Source organism: Monomorium pharaonis, chromosome 11, assembly GCF_013373865.1.
Source record: "Monomorium pharaonis isolate MP-MQ-018 chromosome 11, ASM1337386v2, whole genome shotgun sequence".
Taxonomy (NCBI): domain Eukaryota; kingdom Metazoa; phylum Arthropoda; class Insecta; order Hymenoptera; family Formicidae; genus Monomorium; species Monomorium pharaonis.
Window position 1 is genome coordinate 14,612,482 of NC_050477.1, and position 23,102 is coordinate 14,635,583.

Consider the following 23,102-nt stretch of genomic DNA (forward strand, 5'->3'; position numbering starts at 1 on the left):
CAGATTAATTGAAAATCTCTTTGGTTTTCGTTTCAGATGAGCAGAATAGCTGGAATTGTGGAGCAACTTTTTTCGTTCATGACCTTATTCAATATTGTATGCGACGCATATTTATAGTTGGTTTTTAATAAAAAAATTTTAAACATATTTTTTTTAATATGAAAAGATAGCATAAAAATTTGGTTCTAAACTAGAATATTCCCTTGATCGGTAATTAATGTTTGTCAAATGATACTTGTTCATACGTATTCTGCTAATCTACATCTAGAACAATTTTGATACGCTGAGAAAAAAAAGTTGTTGATTTGATTAAATTTGTCAACTTAATTAGATTTCTTCAATTCAACTACTTGTGTATTTCAGTCAAATATATAAATACTTAAAGTTCAAGTATTTTATGTATTTAAATTAATTGCATAAATACCTGAACTGAATAAATTTAATCTAGTTGAAAAATTTAGTCAAATTAACAACAATTTTCTTCTCGGCGCAGAAGGAAAAAGATCACGGACGAGGAATGACGTGGCTCGAAATTTTACCGCGGGCAATTTCGCCAATTGATCGCCGATCAGGTCGATTCGGATCCGGTTGAAGTCGCCCTTACGGAATGAGTCACGCGGAGCCGCGCGTGAATAACGCGCCGTCCGATTGCAATATGCATTGGAAAGTGAAATGTTGCGTTTCACCCAATCGACCGATCGGTGGGGGTCGTAGGCTGCGCCGAAGATGTAGGGATCACGCAGTTTACGGTGGTCTGACCCACTAACATTCTCTCCTCAGTTACTCGGTGACTTGGGGCCGCGGTTAATCCTCTCGAGGAGAAGAAACTCACGAAGTCACACCGGCGCGGTGTGTTTGGTAATGTAATTAAAAAAAGAAAAAAAGAACCATAATGCGTCGAAATCGCGGCCTCTTGCTATCGCTTTCCACGTGTCTGACGATAGTCCTTATCGTTCTGAACACGCGGTCGTCCACGGACTTACTCGGGCCCGCGGCTATCGCCGAGAAGCGTAGCGCGTTTAAGGAGCAGGAAGCGTCGCGCGCCGATGATCGATGGATCCCTCGTAGCCAGGTGAAGATTTATATAAACGTTAATCAACGTTTATACATATAAGTAAGACGTGCAACGTCGAGATGTCAATCTGGCGTTGCCTGGAAAATTTTGCGCGTCCCGCCATCAGTATAACCCAGAACGTTACATATATATCTTGGTTGTGTTACGTTAGGTTGCCCCAGGTTGCCTAGTTATGTTTAATATATTCTCCGAGCGTACATCAAGTCAAGACACGTTTCTGCGAGGTATATCTCGATTTAATTTTGTATTTAATTAGCGAGGACGGTGGATGCAGAGTCTCTAAGTAATGCGCTGGAGATGACTTGTGCTTGCGCAATGGAGAATGCATTCCTTCAGCGTGAGGCATACATACGATGGAGCGTTGGCGCCTGTGCTTTTACGTTATTACAGAATTATACATGTAATCGTGCCGAATAGTCGGCCATTTACATACAGTTAATTGACACGATTAATGCTTTTTTTTTTAAATTAAAAAAATAATCTTTTCTTTTTGATAAGGAAACTAAAGTAAATATTCTATTTAATTTAAATTCGCCTGTGAAATTTCGAAAAATTAATAATAAAACTCGATCGGACCCGGAATAATTATTATCTTAAAACCTAATAACGGTAATGTTTTATTAGAGTGTAACAACATCCCCATTTAAAAAACTAGACTAGATAAGATACTTTTCATTAAAAAAAAAAGATGCCAATGCCCATTTATGTCGCGAAAGGTGACGCTTGCATCTCGCAATTTTACTATTGTTACACAGAAAAAAAGGATATTGTTATTTTGACAATACCTTTTTAGTTCTAAATGAAAATCTTGAAATAAGATTATATTGCGTTAAATACAAAAAATTTACTTGAATAAAGATTTATTTTAAGATTTTGTATAGTTTAATTAAGAAAATTATATTCTTGTTATTTAAGAATAATTTTCTTGAATGGAAATAAAAAAATGTTGGATAGAAAATACTGTATGTTCAAATCGAAGATTATAATTTTTTTTAGAATAAAATTATCAAAATAATAATATTATATTTTTGAAAAAACAATTATAGTATTGAAATAAGGCTATAATATTGTTGAAATTCAAGATTTTAAAATTCTTCTAAGAAAATGATATATTGTTGCGTATATATAGAAACAATGAATGCGTTCATATGAATATATTATAAGAGTTAATTTGACACTTGCTTTTTTTTTGTGTACAACTGTTAAACAGGCGCATCGGTACGTCACACCCTCCCTCGCCGAATTGGGTGACTTGCCATACAAGCAGAAGCACGTTCTCATGCTGACACGCATACCCGGCGCGGGCGCCGAACTGATAGTGTTGATCCTGCAGCGGTTACAAGGATACAACGCTTTCAAGCACATACGTCTGCCGTCGAGCGATCATGGACTCTTGTCGAATTCACGGCAGGTTCGAGAGAGAATTCTCTCCGAGATTTTTATAAAGATTCTTTTAACTTGCTGTAAAATCTCTGAAAAGTTTAAACATTTTTTTTATTTACGATATGTTACAAAAGCTTTTTCATGCATCATTACTTATTCATGTTGGAAGCCATAATAATCTCGTCTACAATGGCAGTAGCGGTAGTAGTAGTAAGCAATAAGCAAATGGGGTAATAACAATTCATTAAATTATTCTTCAATCGTGAGAATAAAATCGGTTAATTTGCTTATTGCTTATTTTTTATTACTTCTACTACTACTATTGTAAATGAGGTATAAGATTTTTGAGGTTTGATTTGACAGGAGTTGTTAGTGGAAGAAATTTCGAGTATTATCAGGCAAGAAGCTATTCCTTTGACTTTTGACGGAGACGTGAGATTCATAAATTTCTCGGAATTTCGACGGCAAGGGCCCACCTTTATATCTTTAGTGAGAAATCCTTTGGATCCACGAATTTGGCAAAGGTATATACATATTTATTTAAAAGATCAGAGAGTGAAAAGGGAGGACAGGAAAAGAGAGAAAATATTTATAGATAACGAAGTTCTATTTTGAAATAATAATATTGTTTTGCACCATTAAAATAGAAAGAACACCAAACGAACGACCATAGGCATAGGAGAGCTAAATAATACTTCTTTATGTGTGATTTTATACATACTATACATTCTTTAAACTGCGCGTCATTTCTTTCATTCTTAAAACAGTTTTCAAATTAAACATAGATCCTTATCAATATCAGTATTAAATTATCAATTTAAGTATCAATTTAATATTTATTGTATATAAAATCACATAAGAAATATTATATAATTCTACAATATTATGTAATGAACACATTACATATACATTCGCTAGCTTTCTTTCAATTTTATCATAATTGTTATCTAACATATCATGACTGTACATTAATTATTGAATATTGTTTTGACACGATTCAGATATAGAAAAGGAGAGGAAAAAACGTTTTACCATGGAGTTATACCTTATTTTTGCGGACAAGATCCGCGTTGCACGTACGTATTAACATTTCTGTTAATTAATAAATCTCATATAACATTTTATTGCGTACCAAGTAGTCATTTCTGTTACTTTATCTGGACGTGCTGAGTGAAGATAAACAATTTTGCGGGTGAAAAAAAAGAAGTGGAGTGGCCGCTATTGATTTTCATGTTACACACGTGTTTTTCCTCCAGGGAACGAAATAACACGTGGGCGATGGAACGCGCTAAAGCAAATGTTGTTCGATGGTATCCTGTTGTTGGCATATTGGATTACATGGAGGAGTCGCTAAACGCGCTCGCAGTCGAATTTCCCTATTTTTTTAAGGGAGCTATCCGCGTCTATGATCATTTTCGTAAGTACTCGTATCAATATTTACCAGTTCATATATCTATGTAATGTAATCTTATCAATTGAGCGTTTCAATTCTGTCATTCTTTCACATTAATTTTTCTTATGTACAGGACCAAGAGAGAAGCATCCGCTCATTTCTTCGGCAATTTTAAAGCTACAAGTTAAAGACGCAGTCTTGAGAAAAGTGCTTGTACAAGAGGTAGAATTTTATCAATGGCTGAAATCTCGACTTCTCAATAAAACATTTAACAACAATTGAAAAGATAGTTTGAGGAAGGTAGATAAAACAATTATTGAAAAGTAAATCTTGAATAACAATCAGTGACAAATTTTTCGCGTTAAAAGGATTAAATAGGAAAAGAGAATTAATATAAGTCTTCTTTTATAACTTCGTAATTATTGTACCAAAGAAACAAATATGAACTTCTCGTGCCATCTAGAGGTTGACTCCGTAACCACATACACCATCCTACATAGAGGATAAGTTGTTGGTAGCTATACGATTGCGTGTTTTTATCGATTGTAGCGCATTTTGCTGGAATAACATATTCATAACTCTTATTTTATTCGCAAATTATGAAGTCGCTACAATCCTTTTACGTCAATGTAATTTAATATTTATAGAATAAATACAGAAGAGTACAAAGAAATGCTTTACACACACGTCATCCCCTTTTCCTTTCATTCTCTTTTACTGTGTCCGCACATTTCTCACCAAAAACGAAAAATATAGAATACGATCTATATATAAACAGCCAATTACGTACATGAAATGTAAAAATATCATCTCTTTCTCTTGTAGACAATATTATTTTTTATAAAAAAAAATAATAACACGTGGACAATGTTGCTAAAGTACGTTGTTTTCTACATATAACTTTGATCGAAAAAAATTTTGAAATTATCGCAATAAACTCGCCTTGCAATCTATTGCGAGCATAATTAATTTTTTATACACACATATGCTGCAGAGAATAAAAATATAAAAATATCATCGTCATTAGCGTGTACACATGTTTATCATAAATGAAAGAGTCAGGGAGGACTGGAAAGCGAGTTGGCTTGATTGACGCGTGGATGATGCATGCAACAGGATAACAGGATCATGTTGATGTACAGATGGACGAGCAACAACATGAGAAACGCGTGGCATCACTTCTTTTTGGGGTCCTTTAATCCGGCGCCTGCGTTAAATTTGAAGAAAATAATGTCACCATCCTCGACTACGTAATTACGTCCTTGTTGTCTGTATTTTCCAGCGGCCTGACAAGAAAACAAAATATGTGTAATAAGTAAAAAAAATGTCACATCGTATATTGAATATAGAAATTGTTTCAGGTACTTTTACTGCTGCTTCCGAGCCCTCGTTCTTGAAATCCTCATATTTCATCACTTCAGCCATGATAAATCCTTTTTCAAAATCCGTATGTATCTTTCCAGCAGCTTGAGGCGCTTTTGTGCCTTTCTGCAAAATTAATAAAACATATCTTTATATTAAATTAACACGCTAATAAATAAAAATAAAATTTATATTATGTTTAATGAAAGGAAGAGAGATACAAGTAATAATAAAAAACAGGTACATTAAAAATGTATAATTTTTAAATTTTTTAAAATTAAAATTTTTCAAATAATTTTTTCACAAATCTATATAAAATTTTCTCATGTATTTTAAATCAATATACATTTTTAATTTAACTTTATTGCATTATGAATCCTACCTGAATCGTCCACGCCTTGACCTCGTCGTGGCCGCACGTGAAGAAATATTGCAGTTGTAGCGCCTTATATCCTTGTGTGATAATTTTGTCAAGTGCACTAAATAGAAAAAAAAAAGAACAGTAAATAAGTATGTTTTTATTTTTACTAAGACCAAGATAGGTGTTTGCTATCTATTACCGAGTACCAGACGTACGTTTTTCACTTTCCGTGAATCATGAAAAAATAAGGCGCGTCCGCGGTCAAAGCGGGAAGTGTCCCGAATTGTGGAATAAGATTGTCTCGGGCCAAATATCGTCTATAATGACGGGTTATCACAAGTGGAGCCGTCCGACGCGCGGTGGGCCCGGCGAAGGAGTCCGAGAGTTCAGAGAATACACATAAAGCCGAACGACTTAATACCGCAATTTTATCATTCCGACTCCGACCGGGGACCTATTTCACCGATGGCGCCTCGGTTATCTGCGGTCTCGAAATAAAATCATGGTGTCTCTCGTCCCTTCGTTTGTATTCCCCGATCATTAGGAGAATTTGGGAGACGCATCGCGGAGAACGCTCTTCTACTTCCTCGCTACCGCGAAAGTCTCTGGGAGATATTACATAATAAACGTTGCAGAAAAAGTAGTAAACATATATTCCTCTCGCTCACCGTTTATTTCTTCTAAATATTTCCCAACACATCCGCATCTCTTTCTCCCCCTTATTAAAGCATTTTCTAGTATGTTGTGTTGGATTTAATTCAATGGTTGTTCAATGCTCTAATCAAGAGACTCGGTTCATAATTACAACTGCATCGACTCGATTAAAATTCACTCAAACGAGAGAAAGAGAGAGAGGTGGGGGGAGGGGGGAGATCGTGATGCAAGTCTATAACGCGTTTATACCACGTGCAACGCACGCATTGCCCTGGGGTACGAATGACCCGCTAACCAATCCAATTGCCGAACCACCGATGATTACGTTCTCGCTCCACCCACCTCCTCGATTATACCGGCATGCCCGCGAGAGCGGGAGGGGTTTTTATGCAATTTTGCAAGAATTTGAATAGCCGTTCGTAAAAAAATATAATGCGCCGCGGTCCAGGCCCGGCCACGGTTTTTATTAGCCGTCCCCGCGCGCGCGGTGGTGAGAGTGGGACAGGGGGTCTAGACGCGCCGACCGTGCCCACCATTATTATTACCGTTAGAGAATAACTCGGTGCATAGCTAAATGTGGGAACTCCCCGAAGTCGGTCCCGGGGGAGAGAGACGCGTTCGCCGCGGACGGATTTTACGAACGTCCGAACCACTTCTTTTCCCTGCAATCTTGCGGCGCTTCATCGTCGCCGCAACCGGAGAGACGTATGCGAAAGAGCCACACTACCGAATTTCTCTAAGTTTTAAGGCGGTGGTAAACGAGTGTGCGGGTCGCACCGTACCCCCTTATTTTGCGAGTGCGACACAGTAACATTTAAGAGGGCAAAATGTTAATAATCGTTATAACCGAACCGTGGAAGCCGGGAAGGAGGAGATACCAACCTGGTGACTTTGTGTTCCTCGAAGTATTTTGCGCGCTCCGCCTCGTCCATATCGAGAATCTTATTTTCGAAGACGCCGCTGAAAGGGATTAACACCGCGCCCGGGTCGTTCTTGTCGACCCACTCTTTTATCTTGATTAACCTGTTGAAAATTACGAGAGATATAACCAAAGTGAATTACAACAAGCGAAGCGGTTCTTTAAATCTCGCGTACCATTTGTTTTTCTTGCGTATGTAATCCTTTTCCGACAGATTTACCAAGTAAATGATCGGCTTTGACGTGAGGAACAGATATTTGTTCAATACTTCAATCTAAAATAGTAAAAAATAAAGCGTAATATGAAATCAAAATGGAAAACTCCCTCCTTTTAATAATTCACGATAAATTTACACGCACAAGTAAAATTTTTCAACTCACATCGTTGGCACTCCAATCGGCGAACCTGATGTGTTTTTTCTCGTCTGCCAGGACGCCCTTCACCTTCAGAAGCGTATCCTACGACACACAAGTTAAAGATTTTCAATTCAATCCGCTCTTGTTACATAACAATTTTATTTCTCGACAATCAAACGTAACGACTTCGACATTCGCCAGACATTCGAATGCACGAACGTGGGCCATCGAGTAGGATAATTTCGCGATCGAATAGTGATTAGAGGATCGTACTGGATTAGTCGAGCACGCGGTCCCATTAGAGAGAGAGAAAGGACGAAAAGGTAGCTTCGAATTCTCGAAAACTTTTGCCAAATTGCAAAGTCGAGAACGAGGGGGAGATCAGTAATTGCCGTGGGTCAATCCGCGGAAGGAGGGTAATCCGGCGATCGACTCGTTCCAGGAAGCCTCGTTTCGCCCGCGTTCTCTTAATTTCCTCGGTAATTTCGCAGTTGGCCTGACAAAGGGGGCTGCAAATGTACTGTACTCGATAGACGTTCATGTGCCGCGTATGTATGAACATCGAGCGAGTGACAGAAAGAAACGCGCGAGGAAATTCGGGCTCTCGGTGACAAAGAGCAGTTCAGTGAAATCGATTCGGCATAATAATCTGAATAATATTGGTCTTTTTGGGAAATTTTTCGTGTAAAAACTATATGAAATACACGCCTGCAACGTATCACAGACGATTTTGCGATTTTATAACGTCGTACAAAACTTCGCACAATTGTTATAGTTTTTAAAAACAACGTAAGAATAGAGAGAAATAATACTTTTTCAAGTGAGCACGTTTAAATACTTCAAACTTGGTTTTCATTCTTTTATCTTTAAAAATAGAATCAAGTTTAATATATACTTAAAAATCCGATAATAAAGTTTTATTGTCTAATTTTCAAGTTTTACTCAATTATTATTGCACAGAAAAAAGCAAGTGTCAAATTAACTCTTCATTGTTTCATATATACATCACAATATAATAATCTTTTTGGAAGAATTTGAAAATGTTGACGTGAAACATTTCAACAATATTGTAGTCTCATTTCAATACTATAATTGTTATTTCAAGAATATAATATAATCGTTTTCATAATTTTATTCTAAGAAAATTATACTTAAATAACAAGAATATTATTTTCTTGATTAAACTATATAAAATCTTAAAATAAATCTTCATTCATTCAAGTAAATTTTTTTGATTTAATGCAATATAATCTTATTTCAAGATTTTCATTTTGAAACAAAAGATATTGTCAAAATATTTTTTTTCTGTGTGATCAAGTTTTATTTTCTAAGAATTCGAATAATATTGACTTACAAGAAAATTTGTATATATTATTATACTTATAAATAACTTCAAATCCTAAGAATAATTAAAAAACTAATTACTAAGAAAATGTTAGGAGAATAAAATTTTTAATAAAGTACTCATAAATAATTTGAATGTATTTCAAACGTATTTCGAGTTCATTTGGAATTGATTCTTTTGTTTTTCAAAATATTCAAATCTACTTAAAAAATATTGGTTTTATTTTTCGAAATAGGTAATCACAGAGAGTTCAAAATTGCGCAAACAAATTCGAACGTGTAAGATATTTAATCCTATCACTATTTCTATTTTATATAAATTAATAAAATAGCGAAGTAACAGTCAATTATTCGAAAGTCTCATTTCATAGAATTGTGAAAGATTCTTTCGATGCTGATCCAATAAAGCTGAGAGAAAAGATGAGACGGTCGAGTGCATCGAATACGAATTACGTGATTTGCGCTCTGTACGCAATGTCGCGTTTGCAGGAAGTAAAATACGTAAGTGGTTGTTTTACGCACCAGTGGAATTAGGTTGATTGGGCGTTATCATAGTTGAGAACAGCAATTTTCGAAACGTCTTCGTTTCTTTACGAAACTATCGCGATAAGCTCAGGGTAATATGTGTCACTGTGTATATAGGAAAAATCAGTAGTTACATTTCGCACACCGATTATAACATACGGAGTAAACGGTAAGCTTTCTAAATGGCACGCTAATAAAACTCTACAAATAAAGACACTTTTGGCTGATGCAAAATTTTCGCACAACTGATCACTCTTCCAAAAATATTTTTTTTCATTCAATGCGCGTTTCCCCGTTAAAAGACTTATTCTATACTAAAATTAAAAAATCCAATATACTCACGTATTCGGGTTTTAGCTTCTTATCATTACCACGTATCACGAGCTTTTCGAGCTTCTCGAGGTGCACGTTTAAGAATTCCAAGTCCTTCAGTCGTAATTCCTCGCTGATGATGTCGAGGTCCCTCACGGGATTGACATCACCCTCCACGTGGGTGACATCGTCGTCCTCGAAGGCACCTAATGAAACGCACAATTAAAACCGAACTCGAGCGCCGATCGAGGAAGCGTAATCTCGGAAACCGGGGGCTGCGCCGATGCTCGCAAGTAACGCTCGTCTCAATGCGGGTTCGCATGTCTGTCTGTTTAAACGAGCCGCCGCCGCCGCCACCGCCACGCGAAGATTGCCGGGTTGGTTTAATTGAAAAAATTACCACCTGTCAGCGGCCTGCCAAGGCGTATTAACCGGCAGAACTACCTCGAAATGTTATTTTCAGTACGAATATAATATATACCTAACGATCGTTCTTTCAAACGAATCAGCAGCCGTTTAGCGAATTATTACGTGTTACATTATCGCGATGTAAAATACATGGATTACGATTTGTGGATGTGGGAAATATCGCGTGCCGATAAGTTTAAAACAATTACGTATCTCTTTGCGTACACTGTAAGATAAATTTACTTTTTCATTTTAGCGTAACGTTCCGCATTCTATGCGGAAAAAATATTGCACAGTAAGAAATACAATAGTTTTTATTATATATTGAAATGTATATATTGACATTAGCACGGAAATTATAATATTTTTATTCAAAAATATAGATGTATTAGATTTTACAAAAGTATTGTTTAATTGAATATTAATATATAATTAGTAATATATAATATTAATATGTAATATTTAATAAGGCGATTAGCTCTCAAAAGGAAAGTTTTATAATTTGTATTAATTTTGTATAAATTGCATATGTTACTCTAGTACAACAATATTAATGCAATCATTTTTTAGGTGTTACAAAAAATTGATCAATTGTTATTGTTATATTTTTTGATGTTATTTTTATATGTTACCTTCATATTATAACACAGTTTATAATACGTAATTTTTTGCAATGTGGATTGTAATTTTGCTGACAAAATTGACGAAAATACAGATTGTCATTCATTATATAATAAATACTGTAATGTTATATTCTAGTGTTATAATTTGTGAAAAAAACGGAATAATTTATAATTTATATTATATGTTCTGCATACTATTTCTCTTTAGTCATGATAAATATTAAAATTTATGCGTAAATAATTTCTAATCAATTAAATTTTTCAATAACTCGAAATTTTAGAATAGTTAATCAAAGTTCACGTTAAATATGCACTCGTGACCGAGCAGACATCCTATAAGAAATTCTTTAAATTTATAATGATGATTTCTTTTTTTTATTTGTTATTTATATATGAGACACGTGTGACACGGACATATAGATGCACGACAATAGATGCAGGTCGATCGATTTGGATTATCGCGAAGGACAGTAATGTAACGTGCTTCCGGGAAAATAGCTAACGACAGTCATAACACGTGCTCGTAACACCAGCGAAGTACACGTGTCGTAAAAATAAGTTTGCATCTGCGATTACACGTTCAGAGGGACGTTCAAAGTAGGTAAATATCGATCGAGATTAATCTGTCGAATAAAAAGTTTTCTGTTTTGTTGTATTCATTCTTGTCGCGATTATTCATCACAACAGTTCCGTGAAAATATGGTATGTGATTTAGCTTCTCTGTGATTTATTTACACACGTATGATTTATGTACATCACGCATATCAGCGTACTAAAAAAAAATCCTTGATAAACTTGTAAAATGCATTTAGTAATAATATTGTTGAAATATTTGGTTGTTATAAACAAATATAGTAATAATAACAAAATTATAATAATATTAACAAAACATTTGGTAATAATAATAAACATATCGTTATAATTACATTATTTTGTTATATTCACCTTACGTTTAGTTGAAATTATTTCACTAAGGTTTTAGGTAATTTTGACCAAGGCTGGATTATTATGACCAAGCCTTTTTTTCAGTGCGTGAAACGTTAAAACAATATTAATAACGGAAACGAATCAAGCAAACTTTAGCTGGGGATGACGACGAACGATGGTGGCGTGTACTTACGACAAAGATGAAATATGCCGTCGCAGGCTCCGATGTGCGAGAGAAAACTGTTTCCCAAGCCTTGCCCCTCGGAGGCACCTTTCACCAGTCCTGCGATGTCCATTACGTGTAAGAAGGCCGGAACTTTGCTGAAAATACGAATTTTTGATTAGAATTACGCAAGACGAGGGTGAATGTTGGACGGCACAGCTTTAATCACAGTCTAAACTAGTCAAAGTCCAAATCGCGGGACACACGTGTAATCGGCTGCTGCACGTGGTGGTAATTTCGAGGAGGCAGATCACGCTCGCTGATTTCATCGCGACGGAGGTCACTGATGATCGCGAATTAAAGGTCGTAGGCATGCACGCGCGCGGAATGGAAACCAGAGGGGACGACAGTGACAACGAGGTGTATTTAAATGCTAATGCCAACGGGCTCATTAAACAATTAGCCTTTGAAGGGAGGCGTCGACGAAAGTGGACGAATGGAGAGATGGCGGAGAGGAAGGGAGGGAGATGGTGTATTAGCCGGCTTTCATCACGGATCGTCGAATCATCTGACACGTGCCGGCAGTCGGGGTCGGTCCGACATATATAGACAACGAGAACGCAATGATAATGGGGCGGGCGAGAGGGTACCGATGAATCGGCCGCTCTTTGATCCGACGCTGTTTCGCATTTTCAATGCTTCGATTCCCGGTCGGATCTGGCGCAAGACAAGCACGATTTACATTTAGGCATCCGCGTATGAAGCTGAGCGAAAAGAGAAGGAGAGAGTTTTATTACAAGATGTAGAGCAAATTTTGTAAGAAAATTTCCCAGTTTTCTTCAGGAATTTTATTCAAAATTCTCAGATGAAACAGAATTTTTCAATGCAGCTGTGAAATAAATTTATTTTTTTATATCTTTTTTTACTCATACTTTAATTATAGAATCACAAGAATTATTTTGGTTTTTTTATTCAAATTAACTGTTTTGTCGGAATCGTGTCAACTGGCTTTTTTTAAATCTCTATATGTGTTAGCTCTAGAAAGCAAAAAAATAAAAATATCGAGCTCATTTTTTACAACATGCACTTTCGTATAAATAAAATTAAATTTTATTTACGCACATATATAATTTTATCTAAAAAATTTCCAAAAAATACCGTTATTTTTTCGGTTTCTATATCTCTCTGATTCTTTTTCTCTTAAATTTAATTTTATAATGTTTGTCAAAAAAATATAAACTTCCTTTTTAAATACATATTAATGAGTTTTTCTAAATTTGTAATTAGTATATATTTTATAACTATTATAAAAAAAAATTCTTTATTTTTCCGTATAGATAACCGTTACTTATTAAAAGGAAAAAAGTAAATTAAGTAATCGCTTTTCTTATAATAGAATAAATATTTGCCTATGTGTATAGAGTATGAAATATGTAGTCTGTTTTTTTATAGTTGCACTACTGAACTGGTTCAATAAGTTAAAGTAAGACAAGTATACTTTTTCTCATTCTACCTTATTGTGCCAGTTCAGTTAGTGCAGTTCAATGCAGCTATAAAAAACAGAACAATAATTAAATTCACAATTTATAATAATATATTGTCTTTTATAATGTCACAAATTTCTTAATAAACATTTGCGAATTACATGAAAATGTGTGTACACGGATGTATGCTATATTTATTGAAAATTAATTGCCGACATTTTGTATTATCAAAAATTATAAAAAGAAATAATTTTGTCAAAAAGAAAAAGATAGAATTAAAAATTTCAAGTAAAATTGAAAAATTTTTCTAAATTACAATAAAAATGCATAAAAATTCTATAACTTTGAAGGATAAAAAAGAAATTCCTTGAAAATTCTAGGTTTTTCTTGATAGTATATATACACATCCTAGTATATTATCTGTCGGACTCTCTCGCCAAGGAGAATCGCCCTCTCGCCCGCGATGACACGTTCGACGATAATCGAAAATGACCGGCTTGCCAGTTTTCCCGATCGATACTGTATTATTTTTAAGGTGCCGTCCACGGGCTCGCCGCCGTGTTATTTGCCAATTGTTTTATTCGAAAATCTACCGATGCCAATGCCGCTAGCATTAAGAATGCTGCATCACGTGCCGAGGCGAATAAAGAAACGTGTAGTAGCGTTGGCGGCGAACGGGGACTTCGCGTTTCGTAGACGAATTTAGACCAATCTGCATTGCAGATCGCTGCTCTCCTCCCCCTCGCTCGCCTTCCGCCTGCCTCTCGTCTTGCTCCGGGAATAAAAGCGAAGAAGTATGGAAATGTCCCCGGTTATTCCGACTCGTTTCCCTTCACGAGGGTGCATCTTTACGTGGTACTATATGCCTCCATTCTGTTGTACACATTTACTCTACGCTACGTTCAACGTCCTTTGGGAACATTCGTCTCGCTGTTTCTTACCTAGCGGGTTTAAAGTATTCGCAGAGGTAGTCGTATCTCGCGTCGGGTACCGGAACGCGACGTGCTGAAAAAGAAAATCAGATAGCTTGAATTCTTGACGATGCAAGGGCGATTAACAACAAAACATACAGATATTCAACGACTTGGTTATAATTATAATTATGATTAAACGTACGACGATAATGAGATATTTAATCGGAAATTTCTGGCACGTATACATAGGGATTGAGCTTCTTCTTCATGGTATCAGTGACGATCTCTATAATTCGGTTTCGCCCCGCGATTCGCTTGCTCGCGGCCTCGTAAATATCCACCTCGGTCGCGCCCTCGGTCACGCGGTTGCGCGTCTTCAAGTGAACGCCGATGCAAATCGCCGCGCTGACATCCGCTGACAGGCCGAATATCTTCGGACGACGGGCGGCTACCAGCGTCGTCGCTTCGATCAACATTTTCGCCACCGTTTGCTTTAGGAAATCCAGGTCCGACAGACGTGGCAACTCCTCCCCCGTCGGCGGGAGTTCGCGAGGGTACGCGATAACCGTCTCGGAGTATTTATCGTGCTGCGCAAGAAACTTTTCGCGGCACTCCTCGCCGCAGAAGAGATACACCTTATCTTGGAGGATAACACCCAGGTCGACTCTGCCCGGCGTCAGTTTACAATCCGGCAGGCCATCGACGTACGTTACCAGACACAGCCCGTCGACCTGGAGACGACGCGCCCAACAAGGGTGCTCTCTATCGACTGTCTCTCGCAATATCCGAGGTCGTTCGTCGACGAGAGACATGGTAACGGGTGAAAGATAAGGCAGCGGGTCCTTAACGAAGGCGTCCACGTGTCGCGGGCAGATCCAGTAGAAATATTCCCTGAACTGGACCATTCCCTGACCGGTCGCCGATGAACGGGCCAACATCTTCAACGTGTTTTCGCGGAACAAGCAAACGGGACAATACGACTCGAATCGGCTCTGCCGCGATCGAAACTCGTACGGTGACACGCACATATGCCTTAGACTGTGGACCTTGTCCAGGTTCGCTTCGCGGAAGTAAAGCGAGATATCGGCAAATCGTGAACGTACCGCGTGATCGGCGCGAGTCCACGCGTGCCACTTACTCTTGGTTGCGTCCAATTCGACGACGTTCCGCGAGAATTCTTTCAGCCAGTCTCGAAAACTCGCCTGATCCGTTTGCCAGGCCTCGTAGCGTCGCGACAGCAAACCGGCGGGAAGCTTCAACGGACTCTTCGTGCCGTCGTTACTCCGAGAAAGGCACTCGAGGCAGAACTCCAGATCCGCCTTGAGATCAAGCACAATCATCGGTTGTATTCCTAAGACAGTTAATTGTTCGGTTTCCTTACGATTCGAGGGACAGCCGACTAGAATGTAGCCCTGAGTTGCCGCGCGTGGTCCTATGGAGAGCATTTGAACGGCACGCGCCACAGATTCGATCGAAGCGGACTGGCCGGCTCGGAGCTGATCCTCGATTGTTCGTGCCGATTCGGTCCAAGGGTAGTACCTCAACATATGGCGCAACGCCTTGCCGCGAGTGATCACCTTCATGCCGTACGTTTTCGCGAAGCGATCAGCCAACGTTGTCTTTCCGCATTTCGGCGGCCCGATGATGGAGATTCGAAGCGGAAGAAGCGGGAAGGGAAGGGCAGCATGGAGGTGATCCCTCCGTGTGAGATACTTCGAGGGCTCGTTCAGAAATGCGGAGAGAGCCTCTTCGCCCGCAGGGAAATAAACATAAGGACCTCGTACGACTGGAAAGATCTGACCGCGGGATCTCATCGGCAGGAACATTGAAATTGGCAACGCGCCGCTGTACATTTGCACGGGACACCATCGTCCGAAGGAGCTGAGGAAGTAGTAGCCGCAGGCGAGAAGTCGTTCGGCTGTGGTAAGATCGATGGTATACGCGAGACCTTCCTCTTGTCCCTCTTCGGCATTTTTATCGGCGAAATTTGCCTCGTTCTCCACTGCCGTCTCTTCCGACGTATCATTCGTTTTATCTTCCTCCCCGATGTTCGCAGCGGTAGTTACGACATCGAAACGACGTTTAATGTGACTTATCACGTATTCCGCTACATCCTCGACAGCCGCGAGATTACACTTTATCACGTTTCCTTTAAATTCAGGAATTTCTCCCTCGAACTTCGTCCATTCCGATTCAAATCGCGTCAAATGTTCAAGGTACTCCCATTCCGCATCTTCATGCAATATTCTTCGTTCTTCTTCGCGATCCGCTTCCATGTCTTCTATAGAATCATCAAAGCAAGAGGAGATGCGGAATTTATTCACTAGGTAGGCGTACGGCTCTTCTTCAAACAAAACGATGATGTCTTCGAAAGCGATGTTAGCCTCAACGATTTTTCGCCAGACTTCAACATCCACGCACATACCATCGACAACGTATCCGCCGTCTCTTCGAAGCTCGTCTTCTAACTTCTCATCAGGTATTCGCCTGATGTTCTGTACAATAATGTCAATCTTCTCGTCGATCGCTATGTCGTTGAGCTTCAGCGAGTCTCGTATATTCGAATCATTCTCGTGCAACACATAATTTTCGCGCTGCTTAACCAGATCGCTCACAATTTCACCGACATTTATCACCGTTCCGCCGAAAACCTCCGCCAATCTTGCGCTAAGTACCGATTTACCGGCGTATTTCGGTCCAAACACCGCCATCTTGCAGGTCGGCCGCGGATTCGGCGGCAATAAAAAAGTTCTCGGATTTTCGATAAACAGGTCCTTGGCTTTCCGAGAGGAGAGGAAAAAGAGCCTATCCAGAAATCGTACCGCGTGCCGTGGGAGTCCCTCAACGGTTCGTCCTTGAGCCAGCTCGACAGGGCAGTAAAACTTCCACGCGGAAAGTCTCCAGGGGAATCTGAGAGACACGACTTCCCTCCGCCTGAGAATCACGAAAGCCTCTTCAGCGGATTCCTTCGCGAACTCGTCGCTCAGGTTCATCTCCGGAGATGTTCCTGGAAAACGCGCGTCGTTGCCCCGTTCGGTCATTTCTCTCGGAAGAATCGCCGGTAATGCCAAAGTATTCAAGCGGGTTTCAAGGATTTGAAGTATTCGTTGTACGGAGCTGCGACCGTCCACGCAGATTACACGCTGAGGATCATGCGAGAGGATCCACTTGTCGATTACTGGCAACGCCAATCGTTCATAAAGATCACATTGTACCTCAATATTGTCGGATATTAACCTCACCAATCCCCGATCAGATTCGTTTAAAATTTGAGAGAACTCGAACGAGCCGTCCGATTCCGAGGTGTCGTATTTTGATTCAGATGATTGCGTAAACTTGTTCTCGTCAAAAATGTCGCCTGCGAGACGGCTCGCGCGCTGGCGCGCATATTCACCCGCGACATCCTGCTTCGGACACACGAGATAAATAATTATCAAAGGTCTTGTCGGCCATACGGCAAATACCTCGTCGATCTGTCGAGAAACTTCTCGCTGATAATCAAATTGCTTCTTGCAACCTGAATTATCGAGTGTCACCCGATCTTCGTGGGATTTAACTGCCGCGTTTTCGCACTCTTCTGAGCAAATGCCATTTGCATCCAAGACAGGACTGGAGTACGAGGAATGATCTGAGCTAACGTCGCCAGAAATAAACGGTAAACAGCCAATGACGTAACCTCTGTGCTTGACATCTCTCATCCGGACTCTGCGGCGCATCAAATTCATAAGAATTTCCGGCCCTATAGATTTACCGAGCCGTAAAATTTTATCCACGTATCGGCCCTTGTCAGTCCCGGCATCAATCTCTTCTCGGATTAGCGTGGTGGGTGAAATTAAAGCGCAGTTCCAGGCATCAGCTATCGCCGATGCCACGTTGTCATGATCTAATCCAGGTTTCCCGAAAATAATGAAACTCAGTGGGTCAGTTCTAAGATAGTGATTAACAGCTTTGTCTCTCAAATAAGGATCTTGATCCGCAAAAAGTTCGTCGCGAGGCAAAGCTTGCGATAAAAGCTCACCCTTTTCGAAAAGCTCAGAAACGGCGGCGATTCTTTTCGTCGGATGTACATCTTCGGCAAAAGCGTAATACAAATTAGCCTTTGGATAGACGATTGAAAACCGTACGTTTGCAGAAGTCCCTGGCGCACAATAAGAATCTCCGATCAATTCCAGAGAGCTCTTTTTCGTGACAAACGACCCGTCGACGGAAACTTTCTCGGTATGATTCTCCCCGGACTTTTCTAGAAGTTCATCGCACATTTTTGGGGCAATTAAACAGTAACTTCGACAATTTGTCACGAGACTGCATATCGAAGCAAGGTTAAACAAGCGAAATCGAAATGGAAGGTCAGTTTGCTTTCGCTGCACTGCTACACTGGTGCAATAAATTAGAGTGCGATACGTATATTTGTATTTACATCATGATGTAAGAAGAAAGGGATAAAACATTGCGCATGCAAGGTAAGAGTAAACAATAAAGCAGCCAATTATATTTAGAAAAACGATCTAATGTGTTAATATATACATTGTTAAAAGGTTGCAAATTTTTTTGCAACACTTTTTGAGTGTCGAAACGTAGCTTGTTCGTCGAAGATTGATTTTCACTTATGGATTTAATCAATAACGTACAACCGCCCTACAAGCGGGGTTGCGTTTCAAAATCTATTTCAAAAAATAAAGTGTTGCAACCTTTTAGTAATCGACCGTATAAGTATAGTCATTTTGCTTTTTGGTATTTATTCAAACATGATTGGTTGATACTGTGCATTCTTGGGAATAATTCACCTTTCTTCTTACATCACCGCAGGTTTATATTACATGCGCTATATACGCAAATTACAATTTCACTATGATGGTAAATACATATGCAATTTAAAGTAAAAAGTTCAGTTGATTATTAATAAAAAAGTTAATAACAAAATTGTGAATAAGATTAATAAAAAAAGTTATCGTTAAATAACTCGGTTACATTTTAATGATGTAATATCACAGGAACGCGGGAAAGAGGGTTTGAGGAGACTCGAGACTTAAAATTTTCATGACGTCACTCACGAGATTCACACCGTACAGAGTATATCAGGATACTTATTTTCATTAGGATCGATGGTGCAGAAGGGGAAATTCTCGGCCGCCGCCTGGCTCTTGGTGAGAACGTTGAAGAAAGTCGACTTCCCTACATTCGGTATCCCGACTATGCCCATTTTCAAATTGGTACCAACGCGTCCGATGAGCGGCTTCCGCTCGGGTTCCTCGGGCTTCTTCGGGGCCATGCTGGTGACATACAGGAGAGACATCGACATTAATATCGCCGCCTGAGAGTTACCTAAGTCTCCCCGAATTGTGGAACGAGTGCCGCGCGCGTGAGGCGTGGTAATTGGCTAACGGCGACTTCGTCCGTCGCGCACTCGGTGCCCGGGGGTGTTGCGCGCCGTGGATACTCTCGCATCCCCCGAAAATACTTAAGCGCGGCTGCGATATTTCGTGAGTGCGTGCGTGCGTCGCCCGGGGCGCGAGGGAGCGAGGTACGGAATCCGTTGCTCCCCGGCATCGCTGCTCTCTCTCTCGGAACGCTCGCGGTGACTAATTATATTAATGCGGACGACGGCACATCGCGGGCGATTGCTGTATTTACCACGAGATTGAACTGCCCTCCCTCCCGCCGTTGTATACGATACGCCGGGCCGCCGCGCTGTATCAAAGACCGACGGAGGGCTGCGCGGGAGGAGGAATATGGCCGGGCGCGCGCGAGGGGGAGGGGGGGAGGGAGAGAACCCGGGATTACTGGGCACCAAAGCCGCGAATCACCGGCATCACGCCGAGAATCCGCAACCGCGCCCGAGGCCGCCAATCCGCCACCGTCTTCGCGGTTCCTGTTCCTCCTCTCCCCACGCCACGCCGCCGTCTTCCTCCTCTCTTTTCACCCCTGGCAGCGGTCCCCTCTCCCTCCCTCCTCGCTCCGCGCTCTCTCTCGCGCGTTTCAAACGCGAAACCACGGCGCCTCTTCGTCGTTTTTCATCGCGGTCCCGGGGAAATTTGCAAATTACGATAATGGAGGAGCATCTCTCGAAGAAGCGTTTCGCCCGCGATGCTACTCTCGAAAGCCAAGAGAGCGAGAGCGAGAGAGCGAGAGAGAGAGAGAGAGAGAGCCCGAGAAGAGCTGCCCTGGCGCCGCGGCGTGACCGTCCCACCCCTTTTACGACGTCGTCTCGCTTTTGCAGATCGCTAGACGCACGGTTAATGGGCGATCTCGGAGACGCGCCGCACCATGCCGCCTCTGATCGAGATTGAACCTGTGGCCTGGAGGCTGGTCGTTAATCGCGAAAAATCCGCAAAATGCTTCACCGAGAAAAGACGCCTCGACAAGCCCATTTTGATAATAACATGCGAAAAGTCATTATCAAGTATTTTAGTAGAAGGAGCTAAAAATCGCGCTGACTCCGTGCGTGCGATTTAAAAATAATAATGTTCATCGTTTTTAAACGCGCCTTGTAATTCTATTCGCTAAATCACATTGCCAAACTTTTTGTGCAAAAGAATAATTATAAAACATAATGAAGTAAAGCTATTAATACTTTCCCATATTTGTTACGCATATAAAAAGATTTCTTTACATTTCATAAGTCTGCGGAGTCATACAAAAATAAAAACAATTTATAAAATATATTAAATATTTAATTTCATATATAATATTTATTATAATATGTTATACTTTATTATATATATATTTCAGAAATAAATAAAACTTGATTAAATATTTTGCAATAAAAGGAAATCCATATAATTTTTTATGCTTAAAAGATAGATAATTTCTTTCAGCTATAATATTTTCTGTTGTAAAAAGGATAATGAAATAAATTCTAGTGCTTAATAATTATTTCCTGTAGTTTAAATTACTAACAAATTTACAGGTTTAAATAAGTATAATGTCTTGTTAAATCAGAATTACAATTTAAATCATTTGTTATAGACATCAGAACTTGAGCTAATAAAACAATAATTCGATAAATTAATTACATTATAAAAATAATAATATTCATCATTTCTAAGTAAACTTAATAAAATTTAAATTATATTGCTAATATTTTTGTGTAAAAAACTGGTCGCAAAACATAGTAAAAATTATTAAAATTATATCATTTTCATTTATATGTATTATACATACAAAAATTATTTTAAATTTTGTCTGTTTTATAGAAAACAGCTAAAAATAAGTACAATTTATACATATGTTTTAAAAATCTTTAGGGACAAAAATTTAATCTTGATTAAACATGTTTTATTTTGATAAAATAAAATGTATACGGATTTATAAACTTAAAAGATAAATAATAAATTTTTCCGCCTGTAACAAAAATTTCTATTGCGAAGGAAATAATAAAATAAATTGCTAATGCATAGCAATTAGATTTCAATTGTATTTCTCGTATAGTTTGAGTCTATTAACAATAAATTTACAGGTTCCAATAAATTAAAATCGCATTAAGATTTAAATCATTACTGGTGGCGGTGTTGGTTTTATCTCATTTCGATTATTTCAAAATAATCGAATAAATTAATTACGATTGAATTATTAGTAATTATATTAATTAATGCGGCCTGGAAATTTTTTTAATCAATCGCGTTTAAGCACCGGCTACCGCGCAGCGCAGATAAAACGGCGCTACGCGGTGCTGCCGCGTGGCGGCCGGTGGGCGAAGCGACCGTCCGCACCACACTGCAAAACTTAACCTTACCTCGCTACCGGAACGATCGCACGTCGTCGGATCTTTAAATTGTCGCGAATGAATTTCTAGCGGTTTACGAGCACCGTATCCGTATCCCACGCGTAGGTGCCGGAGTATCGCTGCGACGAACTCGGCGCCACGTAGAAATCCGTAACACCTGGCGACGTTCCGCGATTTCCGTCGCGTATAGCATACATTCCCGTTCCGAGTCGGGCTCGTTCGAAATCAAAAGCAGCGCGCTCCGCAGCACTCCGTTTCACAGACGAGGGGGGAAAAGTCGCGCGGAATATACCCCGGCGAAATATACCTCGTGTTGCGTTATGCGCTCGCAGTAACTAACGTCGTTGCACGATGCGTCGAATACACACGGGACCACGGCACGGCACGTAGACGACGTCACGGATCCGACCGGCGGCGGAGCCGCACACGGGGTTACAGGGTTTCCACTTATCCGCTGGAATCCGCGCGGTGCGCGCACGGTACCGGCGCTCCGTCGATGATGCAGTTTCGCGGGGGGCGAGGATTCCAAACTCCTCGAGCGCCCGTCGCGAGATTAGGGAGTGAGGTTAGGGAGGTTAACGATTACGGAAGTTATCGTTATTTATAGGTAACAGTTTATCTTAATACTTTCAAAAATCCTTACAAATCTTACAAGGTTAATGGATGTGTGGTTTTAATCGAAATCGATGTGAAGTAAGTCAATTTTGAATGATATTTGATCTACCAAAATTCAATATAATTTTTCATAGATAGATAATGTCGAAGCACAGAAACATGTTTGTAACTCTGCAATTATAATTCCAAAATAATTGTTACCAGAAAAACGCTCATCATTATTCAAGATTGCTCCCTATCATCATTGCGTTTGCAAACGTGGCAATCGTGATGTCTTTATTAAGCTCGAGAAATGATACTGAAGATTAATTATAGTAGTATATAAGCGCATTGCCAGATTGTATAATTATTCTGAATCGAAACGGCGATTCCGGCGATTAGGAGAATGATGATGATTGATCGAGTTCGTGGGGAGGAAAGTATGCAAGTACGAAATTTGTTGATCAAGTTGTTAATTGAAATAGTTGATGTCGGCTCGATCTTTTTTTTTTCCGTGAATTTTAGCTCCGTTGATTGGTAGATTAATAATCGGTATAAAACTTTGCCAGCGTGAATACGTCA

The 23,102-nt window shown here is 39.6% G+C and overlaps 3 protein-coding genes across 4 annotated transcripts; 1 reads left to right on the top strand and 2 right to left on the bottom strand.

Annotated features, from left to right (window-relative positions):
• The first annotated feature begins 399 nt into the window (after nucleotides 1-399).
• LOC105828153 (uronyl 2-sulfotransferase) lies at nucleotides 400-4,767 on the top strand. Its single transcript, XM_012666370.3, has 6 exons — nucleotides 400-1,072; nucleotides 2,286-2,486; nucleotides 2,822-2,982; nucleotides 3,460-3,534; nucleotides 3,715-3,875; nucleotides 3,985-4,767. Exons 1-6 carry the CDS (start codon nucleotides 893-895, stop codon nucleotides 4,131-4,133), a joined length of 927 nt encoding a protein of 308 aa, XP_012521824.1. The 5' UTR covers nucleotides 400-892; the 3' UTR covers nucleotides 4,134-4,767.
• On the bottom strand, nucleotides 4,421-22,358 carry LOC105828152 (obg-like ATPase 1). 2 transcript variants are annotated; one of them, XM_012666369.3, is made up of 11 exons: nucleotides 22,234-22,358; nucleotides 19,292-19,473; nucleotides 14,231-14,291; nucleotides 11,836-11,963; nucleotides 9,715-9,890; nucleotides 7,528-7,605; nucleotides 7,324-7,421; nucleotides 7,111-7,251; nucleotides 5,596-5,692; nucleotides 5,217-5,339; nucleotides 4,421-5,137 (listed from the first exon to the last, which is right to left on the bottom strand). In XM_012666369.3, exons 2-11 carry the CDS (start codon nucleotides 19,470-19,472, stop codon nucleotides 5,027-5,029), a joined length of 1,194 nt encoding a protein of 397 aa, XP_012521823.1. In that variant the 5' UTR covers nucleotide 19,473; nucleotides 22,234-22,358; the 3' UTR covers nucleotides 4,421-5,026. The 2 variants fall into 2 exon arrangements, with proteins under 2 accessions (XP_012521823.1, XP_028047079.1); XM_028191278.2 differs by lacking the exon at nucleotides 22,234-22,358 and adding an exon at nucleotides 21,936-22,192.
• Nucleotides 14,298-19,285, bottom strand: LOC105828151 (adenylate kinase 9). The gene has a single exon (XM_012666368.2). The coding sequence runs from the start codon at nucleotides 18,460-18,462 to the stop codon at nucleotides 14,422-14,424; it is 4,041 nt and encodes a 1,346-aa protein (XP_012521822.2). The 5' UTR covers nucleotides 18,463-19,285; the 3' UTR covers nucleotides 14,298-14,421.
• Nucleotides 22,359-23,102: the final 744 nt, after the last annotated feature.